The following is a 9,934-nucleotide window of genomic DNA, read 5'->3' as shown; positions in this document are numbered from 1 at the left end:
ACTTACCTTATTCGACGATTATTTCGCTGTGGTTCCTACGTTTTCTCCTTTGTTAATAACCTTTCCTCTTCCTTTGTTTTCCTATCCATGATCTCGTAGACCGCCAATTTGTCCTGAAAGAATTTAAAAAAAAAAAAAACAACGATTCAATATCAGAACGTAAATAACGATTCAATATCACAACATAAACAACGATTCAATATCATAACATCCAACGTTTAACGCGTTAGATAAATATAATAAAAAATAATGTAATGTATTTATTCTCGATGATTTCATTAATACTTACTTTAACGATGCCGGCAGCTACAGAGTACCAGAGTCGCGCAGAGTCGGCTTGACGAGAAACGTGACGTCACACTTTTGAAATATCGACGCAATATACCGTATTTCACATAATACGACGGTCGCCCGAGACTTTTTTCAGCACTCCCGATATTATACGTTTATTTATAGGCATATTTATTCTCTTTAATTTAAAATTGGAAATCTAAAACCCCGATATAAGTCGAGCGACTCTTTATGACCATAATATCGTAATACCGTTACGATATCGTAATATAATTATGAATGTGGCAATCGCATTAGTTCACGCAATCAATTAATTACGTTCCTTCAATTTTTACGATACTCAACTGCAATTATATCAGAAATATCCCGAGCCACGATAATCACGCGAAACAAATCGAAAACGAACGCGAAATCGACAAGAACGCGAGATCGACTATCGAGTCCGTTGGACATTGTGGTCCGATTCCGATATTCCGAGTTCACTACACAATTCAAATATGGCTGTACGAATTATTTGAGCGCTAATTTCGGCGAAACTTTAATATATAAATATATATATATATATATATATCGAATGTAGAACACGAATATCTTTTATCACTAATTATTAATAAATGCATTGCAATTTTTATCAGTTATTTAATTACTTGTCATTGTCAATAGTATTACAGATCGCGTGATTTAAAATTCGTTCGTACGTGACACTGTACGAGCGAGAATCGCTTTGAACCAACCTTCACGACGGTCACGATATTAACGATATTAAGCGAGAGCTATTCGGCGAATTTTTTATCAATATCATCAACAAAGAATTTTTTATCAATACCATCAACAAAGCGATCAAATTCCCGTTACCGAGATGCCTCCCTCCCATCATTCTTCAAAATAATATTTGCCGTTTAATATTATCTCGATTGTCGCGAGGGTTAATCGGAATTTCTCGCGATTGCCGCTATCGTACACGCGTTACTCGCTCGATCTATTAATATTATCGAGAGCGACAAATCGACTATCAGATGAATGTTGCAATGCATCTGTCAATATAATTAGCGATGCAAATTATTATGTGATATTCGCGTATATATTCGATACATACCTTGCGACAGCCATATTTGATTTACATACTACAATTACTACAAACTCGGAATCTCAAAATCGGACTACATCGTGTTCCTTAATGGACGCTCAGTCAGTTTACAACGATCCAATAGGAGAGCGTTATTTTATAGGGATAAAAATGTCGTTGGTTAAAATCCACATTTTCTATTGGACATCAAATGTCAGATGTCAGATGTAATGTGAATCTTCCGTAATGGATGAAAAATTGAAATGTTTAGGTTATGACTAGTTTAGGTTAATGACTAGTTTGTTAGTAATCTTTGCGCTTGTCTAGTATTTGTAACATCGGGATGTTTGTAAAATAGGTTATGTGTTCTTGATTAATTTCTGTTAGTTTAGGTTAGATTTCTCCGCGTTTGATTACGTTTGGTTTCTCCGGTTTGATAGAACATTCGTCAAGTGTGTATATTCAAAATATGTGTGTGAAAGAATAAAATGTTTTTTAGATGACGCGATATATTTAATCTATGATAGTCGCTATAGTTTATACGATCGAAAAATAATCTCACATTGTATACAGATTTCATAAATCATCGAAATGTATTTAATATCTTATACGACGATACTGATTTCCTTTCTAATATCGTGCCGCACGTGGGAGGTATGTATCTCTTTTATTAAATGAACAGAATTTGATTTATCTCTTGTTAATATTATTTATTAAATTTAAAGATACCGGAAAACTTTGCGAAAACTGAACATTCCAATAATTGGGCAGTTTTGGTCGACACATCGCGTTTCTGGTTTAACTATCGACACGTTGCGAATGTTTTATCTATTTATCGAAGTGTTAAACGTTTGGGAATACCAGATTCGCAAATCATTCTTATGATAGCCGATGACATGGCATGCAATCCTAGGAATCCTAGACCAGCGACTGTTTTCAACAATATTAAACAACATATTAATGTTTATGGCGATGATGTAGAGGTTGATTATAGAGGTTACGAAGTAACAGTAGAAAATTTTGTTAGATTATTGACCGGTCGCTTAGCGGAGGAAACTCCAAGATCCAAGAAACTATTAACGGATGAGGGTTCAAATATCTTAATTTATTTAACTGGTCATGGTGGTAATGGATTCTTAAAGTTTCAAGATTCTGAAGAAATTACTAGTCAAGAGTTAGGAGATGCATTAGAACAAATGTGGCAAAAACGAAGATATCACGAAATTCTATTTGTGGTTGACACGTGTCAAGCGAGTTCAATGTATGAAAAGTTTTATTCTCCAAATATATTAGCAGTTGCTTCTAGTTTAGTAGGAGAAGATTCACTTTCTGTAAGTAACAAGTTAAATTGTAATTATTAGTACATGACTGTGTTAGAATAGTATATATTCTAATTCATATATAACAATATTTGTAGCATCATGTGGATCCTGCTATTGGTGTTTACATTATAGATCGATATACTTATTACGCATTAAACTTTTTGGAAAAAGTGGAACCATCTAGTTCTAAAACTTTGGGTGAATTTGTAAGCATATTGTTTTAACACAAATATAAAATTGTGTATCATATTGCTTTAAGGTTTAAAATTTTTAACTTTTTTTTTAGTTGAAAGTATGTCCAAGAGATTATTGTTTATCTACAGTAGGTGTAAGAAGAGATTTATTCAGGAGAGATCCAGATAAAGTGCCAGTAACAGATTTCTTTGGATCTCTTAGACCTGTGGAACTTACAACAAATATAATAAATGTTTTACCTGTTAAATCAAATCGTACAAAAATTGAAGAGCCAAAAGGAAAATATAGTTATGTTGCACAATTCCCTGATGTATCCCAATTCATATGAATAATAAGAATAGACAGAAGCTTTCTGCCATTTGATTTTAATTTATTACTTGGAAATTATAAAAAATAGGTATGTTTTTAATCCATACTATCAATTTGCATGATTGTTACAATAGAAAATTGCTATTCTTAACTATCTTCTGTACTTGTTCTCTTTTTTCTTTTCATCTTTAATCCAAGCATATATAACACTTATCTAAGAATTAATACTTATTTTTATAGACTTTAGATGAGAATGCATGTAAGAAGTAACAGTGAGTTTCCATTATCTTCTTTTACTAAATAAATTGCCATTTCTTTTCTTTATTAATATGACTATTAATATGACTGTATTCTCATCATTTTCTCTTTTTAATTTTTTTTGCTTTATATAAATAGATCATAGTCAAACAACGATTTTTTAATGTATATATATATATATATATATATATATATAATCATATTAATATTAAAAAATATAGATTTTATTTTTTAACTATAAGAGTAATGTAGTATGAGACATCTTCAACACTGTATGTTCTAGTTTTGAAAAATCTTTTATCGGCTAAGTTTTTAAATACTTTTCATTTAATTAAAATTTATATAAGCTTGTATAATATATCTCGATATTATCATTTTTCAAATAGATCATAGATATCTTTGTCTTGGCCTAGGTCAGTGAAATGACCTTAATACAAATCATTATCAGTCATGTTGTCATTAAATTAATATCTACTTCGTAAATAAAAAGCACAATTTGTTTATTCAGCATAATACAAGAATAAACAGTTCCGTGTATTGCGCAGCGAATGACGTAATGCGTTGCGCATCAGAATTTAATAGAAAATTGGATTTTCCGTTTTATTGAGATAATTATGTTTGCATATAAATATGAGCTTTCCGAGATCAAAGTATCAGTTTATCGTGAACGTTAGTCTTGTATGGTATACTTATATTTCTTACAATTTCTTGCAATTCTTCTAAAAAGTATATTTGTGTACATGTGCATGAAAAATACGCATATACATATTTACATTAGATAAATACTCTCCATACATTCATATAAAGTGAGTACATTTTTATAAAGAGATTTTTCTCTTGAATATTCTGTAACATAAACTATCAAATCAGATAGTGATAGTAAACTTTTGTTATTGCGATTTTAATATTATTATTGATATATTGATATATGTTACAGATGTGGCGCATATTTTTTTGTATCTTTTGTCTTCTGATATGTTCTGCACAAACATATGTAGCAAATCAAAACTTCATAGAAGTACACGAATTAAATTCTAAGGAGTCACCTCTAGATCAACTGGCTCCTATAGATCCTGCTTTACATACTTTTCCAACGATTCCAACGGTTCCTCTTTTGCCAAATTGCATGAAGCAAGGTTACTTGAGAGATCCATTTAATTGCGGCAAGTTTTATCGTTGTGAATACAATCAAGATGTACCAATGGCATACTATTGTGAATCAGGATTAATATTCAACACACTTACAGAATCATGTGATGATCCACAATATGTACAATGCTAATATTTAATAATAGAAGTGTTGTTATTTTTTTTATATTCTGCAATATATATATTCATACTCTATTGTAAATATCAAGAATCTAATTTTAAAATTTATATTCTCTATTTATCACGTTATATTTTATTAAATGCAAGATGTTTGCAATATTAGAATAAATTTGTGCATGATTATATTCTTTTTATTTTATGCAATAATGATTAGTATAGTATTGCCATGATTATTCTAATATACAATATATTATGAAAGTATAATGTCTTCTCTTTTATATTGTTTTTATAAACAACGCGAGAAAAAATAAGGGTGAAAAAATGTGTTTAATGATTATATTTATATAGGTAATACAAATTGTACATATATACGTATTTATTTATTATATGGCATTGTTACATGTGACAGCAGTTGTTATCATTAATTGCATCCGGCAACATTATTTTTAAAGTTGCAACCATTTATGCTGGGATCAAAGGCTAGTCCATTTGGACAAGTAAATCTTACTATTTCATAACTGCCATTAACATTTATGCATTGGTAGAATACGCTGCAGTCTTTTTCATCACGGACGTAACCAGGTTTCTTGCAAATACCTGTGGGAGGAGGAGTCGCTGGTGGTTGTGTCGGTTGTTCAGTTGGCGGATTTGTCTTATTAGGCCCTTCTGTCGGTTTAGGCGGCTCTGTCGGAACTCCTCCTCTCAATTTAATATTCAATGCTTTCAGCAGAGGATACTTTTCACCACAATTGCCGTTGAAGTCATCGGTTTCGATACTCCATAACATCGCACCACCGAGATTCAAGGAATTGATGTAATCCATCTTTTCGTTAAGGGAACTGTGTGAAATAATTATATACATACGTAATATCATTGCTATTGAACATTATTCTGTTCAATAAAACACATGGGAGAATATGGTAAATCGGAGAAAAATTCCGTTACTTGAATTATAGGGAAATACATTGTGAAAGAATTATCTAAAATAATGAAAAAATCACTTACGTTACATCGTCATAGCCAACCCATTGATCGCCCTTGACAGCGTATGGAACGCGTTGCTCTTCGTCGCGGATAACAGTCCATCCACCTTGTTTCACGAACTCGCAAATTTCATTGTAGCCGAGCATTCCAGGCTCACGAGTATACGGACCAGCAGCACCAGCTCCTCTGGCAGGAGCTCCAACACCATTCTGGTTCTTGTCGGCGAGAGTGAATGCCCTACCATAGAATCCCACACCGAGAATCAGCTTCTCGGGCGCGCAACCACTTTCCAACCAATAACGTACGCATGCATCCTATGAGAAAAATATTTTTTTTTTTTTTGAGAATATTTATTTCACACCTATCGATTTTAATATTTGATAATTTATACTGTTGCCAATGAGCTGCACAAAGAAAACAGATACTTACGACATTGAGTTTAAGTTCATTTCCAGACTCGCCTTTGCGCGGATAAAGCGGGGCATTAAGACCAGTTGTTTTCTCCCAGGCACCATGAAGATCGTATGCCATAATGTTGATGAAATCTAAATTCTTGGACAATTTGGGAATATCGTAGGATAGAGAAGCTGAAGGCTCGGCAGCGGCAACGGCAGCGCTGAGAATAAGCCCGCGTTTATCAAATTCAGGTCTCAGTTCCTCGAGTAGACGTACGAAGTTCTGCACATCTTCTGGCTTGCCACCTCGCTGATTAGGATATTCCCAATCGAGATCGAAACCATTGAAATCGTATTTCTCTACGAATTCAACGATATTTTTGACAAATCTTGAGCGAAGAAGCGGATTGCCGACGACCTCAGAATATCTAGAAGATCCTTCGTTCCATCCACCGATGGCGATGAGGGTCTTAGTTCCCGGACTCAGTTCCCGAAGCTTGTTGAATCTTTGGAAACCACCCTTGCCCCAATTATCGGTCAGATCTTGCCATGCATCCAAAACTTTGACACCACCGTCCGAAGTGATACCGACAAAAGTATAGATCATATGTGTGCAAAGCCACGGTGGAATGTAAGAAATGTCAAATTTGCCACCCGGAGGTCGGTAAACGGACCAGCTACCGAAGTAGCATACGATCTTCTCTGCGGGATTAGAAAAATATTATTAATAAATGTCGTAGAAGAGAATCAAATCTTCTTTTAATAGATCTTACTTTCTGAATTGGCAGCCGAAGCCAAAGCGGCCAAAGCCGCGAAAAAGAATATCCAACGATTCATCTGCAAATTAAATGTTGAAAAATGTAAATTTTGGTAGAATAATTATACATTTTTAGGAAAAAATTATACATTTTTAAGAGAAATTTTAAGAATATTACATAAATATTCTCGTGTAAATAAATGTATATTTAATAGAATATCCATTATAATTATCTCTGATAATCGTCAAGTTTTGCTCTTCGAAAAAATTGCCGATTTTTACAGGAGATAAATAGATCATTAGGAAATATTTATTGTTTTTACCTCGTTTTAAGCAGAATCGATTCCTTCGATAGTACCTAACAATGTACCAAAATTTCATTCTCGCACACGATATATATATGCTCTGTCGAAAGTAATAATGCGCGATTTTCGTCTGTTTAATCACGATTAATGTCAATATAATTCATTCAAGCGTGCAAGAAAAGATATATACATTATTATCGTGAAAAACTTTCGAAAACATACAGGTGCAACGTCATTATATATTTAATTTTGTTAAACACCTGATTCTACAAATCAATCCATAGATCTGACCTGAACACCTGTGTCGTTCGTCAAGTACTTTGCATAAGGGTGATTATTATTTATATATATGTATTTTTCTTTATATATCTTACATCTTTATTTCTCTATCTTTTTGTCTCTATATATCTTCTAATTCTATATACAAAGGGATCAACACGTTAATTTTTCAATCAGCATTTATATATATATATATATATATATATATATATATATATATATATCATTTTGTATTATATGTACAATATATCAATTATTTAAATATATTTTTAAAATTTCGTAAAATGATATATAAATGATATTATAATAATTGATCAATGCGTGTTATTTTTTGTGGATCGGGATTATACATATAATATTCGATAAGTAAATAATGGAGAACGTCTTTGATTTATTCCAATCAGCAGAGAATTTTGACAACTCTACTTACATAACATATATATTTAATTTTAAATCAAAAGCAAATGCATTATTTAAATAAATGCATTATTTATTTTTATTGTTTTTTCACAACATTTTACTTTTAAGACCTCTGCATCGTTAAATTATTATTACATCGTACAAATTCTCTGTTATCCAAATATTCCACAAGTGCGAGATATTGATTATCAATTAAATATCATTATACTCAAGTTTACTCGATCTCACATCATCGAGCAATAATTCAATAAATTACAAATCATATTTACAAGATACATTTACAAATGAAGCTATAGATCATAACGTTTGCAACAAAATGAAAAACAATGATAAAAGATATATAAAACAATTATAAACAGATGTGTATGATATTATAATTATGTATGTGGATGACTGAAGACGCAAATAACAGTGAATAATACAATTAACGCGCTTTATTTTAATTGAAATAAAATAACAATTTTAACATAAGATTAAGAAAAATTTTGAAAAAACATTTAAACATCCACACATAAATATATAAATTAAATATATAGTTTTTAATATAAATTTTAATGAAATTTAGATTTATAAAATCTTGATAAATTTTGAATCTTTGATTGAATCTCAAATCAATGATGATTCTTTGAATAAATAGTATGAATAATAAAAATTATGTAGAAATTAATTACCTTTGATTACCAATCGCCAGAATGTCGAAACGCGGTTCTTCTTTCATCGGATGTATCTTGATATCACTTTTAAATGATAATATATCGATTTTGACAGATAATGTTAACGCGAGCACAATATATAATCTGTGCTCTGCACACGTTTATATATAGAAAAATTCATATTTGCGCAATCTTGATACTTATAGTTATATCTTGGAGATCTTTAATTGAGGAAACAAATAAGCTCACAATTGGAATTATGATATTTATCATATACTTCCTTTTATGAGTGGTATACGGGATACCGCCCAATTTATCATTAATGACGAATTTATTTCTTGGGGCGTGACACTGATTAGAGCGAATAAGCTTATACGTATTTAAGGTGCTTATTCTTGTAAAACCCTTATCATACTTACTCACCTTTCAAATGAATCACTCATAGCAAAATAACAATCTTTTGCCTCCTATTCACTCGTGATAATAGTAATATATAATCTGTTGCAATTTTTATCAAGAGAATATTTTTTTTTGCAGAGGCCTTAACAAATGACAATATAATCTTATTTTTATTTATCATTTATTGCGTCTTTCATGTTAATTTACAATTTAAAAGTAATAATATTCAACACTGATAAAATTGTAATTATATATGTGTATAATACATATTTACATGATACATTAAAATTTTTTAGTTGCTTTTTCTCTATTATTCCTTTTTAATCCGAGTAATCGCAGCCTTCTCCAATACTGTTTTGTATTTGGATCTAATTCTTCCAAAGAAGGTGGAGGACCAGTTCTGATAGTCCATAACCAACTAGGATACTCAGAATCTGGCTTTATCTTGACATCTTCTCCCCCTTCTTTAAAAATATTTGTACCACATACATAAGTCAGGAGTCTATTAACATCTGTTTCTACAGGTAATACTTTCTTCTCTACAGCAACCATTGATTTTCTTGGTTTTTTCATTCCTGCCTGGATTACTAGAAAAAAAGAAAGAGTATTATTATAAATTGTATATTTGTAATTTAAATTTAGTGTATAATATTTAATGCAGTTATAATAGATAGTTACAAATAAATAATAAATTTTGTCAGTCTTTTTAAAATATTGTTGCAATGACAATTGGTTTACCTGGTTTAGCATAATTTTTAGTTTGTATTGTATATTGAATCGGTATTATAGAATTTCTTGAAAAATGAAAAAGCCGGTAAACTGTGGAAAAATTCATTCTGAATAATATTGTTTTCACTCTCTACATATAGGTTAAATAGATCACCAAATTTTAGAGAGCTACTGTGCAGATATTTTTCCCCAGTCACAGAAAAAGATGACAACTTGAAATCGCAATTTTAAAATTTCTCTAAGGAGCCATCGTCTAGTTCTTTTTTCTTAACCACAACAGCATGAAAAAGATTACAACTGTAA

General features: G+C 31.1%; 4 protein-coding genes across 6 annotated transcripts in view; 1 reads left to right on the top strand and 3 right to left on the bottom strand.

Annotated features, from left to right (window-relative positions):
* Positions 1-732, bottom strand: part of LOC126854055 (dnaJ homolog subfamily C member 13) — a 69,025-nt gene extending 68,293 nt beyond the window's left edge. The window contains exons 1-2 of one of the 2 annotated variants that reach the window (XM_050600432.1): positions 290-732; positions 7-113 (exon numbers count right to left, since the gene is read on the bottom strand). The gene's annotated coding sequence lies outside the window, so the exon portion shown is untranslated. The remainder of the gene's footprint in view (positions 1-6; positions 114-289) is intronic. The other variant, XM_050600433.1, reaches the window with a different exon arrangement.
* An 891-nt stretch (positions 733-1,623) lies between these two features.
* On the top strand, positions 1,624-3,243 carry LOC126854162 (putative GPI-anchor transamidase). Its single transcript, XM_050600604.1, has 4 exons — positions 1,624-2,011; positions 2,083-2,688; positions 2,775-2,885; positions 2,966-3,243. The coding sequence occupies exons 1-4, from the start codon at positions 1,949-1,951 to the stop codon at positions 3,200-3,202; spliced, it is 1,017 nt and encodes a 338-aa protein (XP_050456561.1). The 5' UTR covers positions 1,624-1,948; the 3' UTR covers positions 3,203-3,243.
* Positions 3,244-5,032: 1,789 nt separating this feature from the next.
* LOC126854150 (chitinase-3-like protein 1) lies at positions 5,033-8,668 on the bottom strand. Of its 2 annotated transcripts, none has more exons than XM_050600569.1 (5): positions 8,522-8,668; positions 6,863-6,926; positions 6,124-6,791; positions 5,716-6,008; positions 5,033-5,549 (listed from the first exon to the last, which is right to left on the bottom strand). In XM_050600569.1, the coding sequence occupies exons 2-5, from the start codon at positions 6,924-6,926 to the stop codon at positions 5,132-5,134; spliced, it is 1,443 nt and encodes a 480-aa protein (XP_050456526.1). In that variant the 5' UTR covers positions 8,522-8,668; the 3' UTR covers positions 5,033-5,131. The 2 variants fall into 2 exon arrangements, with proteins under 2 accessions (XP_050456526.1, XP_050456525.1); XM_050600568.1 differs by lacking the exon at positions 8,522-8,668 and adding an exon at positions 7,170-7,243.
* A 398-nt stretch (positions 8,669-9,066) lies between these two features.
* Positions 9,067-9,880, bottom strand: LOC126854187 (39S ribosomal protein L54, mitochondrial). Its single transcript, XM_050600638.1, has 2 exons — positions 9,641-9,880; positions 9,067-9,489 (listed from the first exon to the last, which is right to left on the bottom strand). Exons 1-2 carry the CDS (start codon positions 9,735-9,737, stop codon positions 9,185-9,187), a joined length of 402 nt encoding a protein of 133 aa, XP_050456595.1. The 5' UTR covers positions 9,738-9,880; the 3' UTR covers positions 9,067-9,184.
* Between the last annotated feature and the right edge of the window lie 54 nt (positions 9,881-9,934).

Source organism: Cataglyphis hispanica, chromosome 13, assembly GCF_021464435.1.
Source record: "Cataglyphis hispanica isolate Lineage 1 chromosome 13, ULB_Chis1_1.0, whole genome shotgun sequence".
Lineage (NCBI taxonomy): Eukaryota > Metazoa > Arthropoda > Insecta > Hymenoptera > Formicidae > Cataglyphis > Cataglyphis hispanica.
This window is presented reverse-complemented; position numbering and strand designations above follow the sequence as displayed.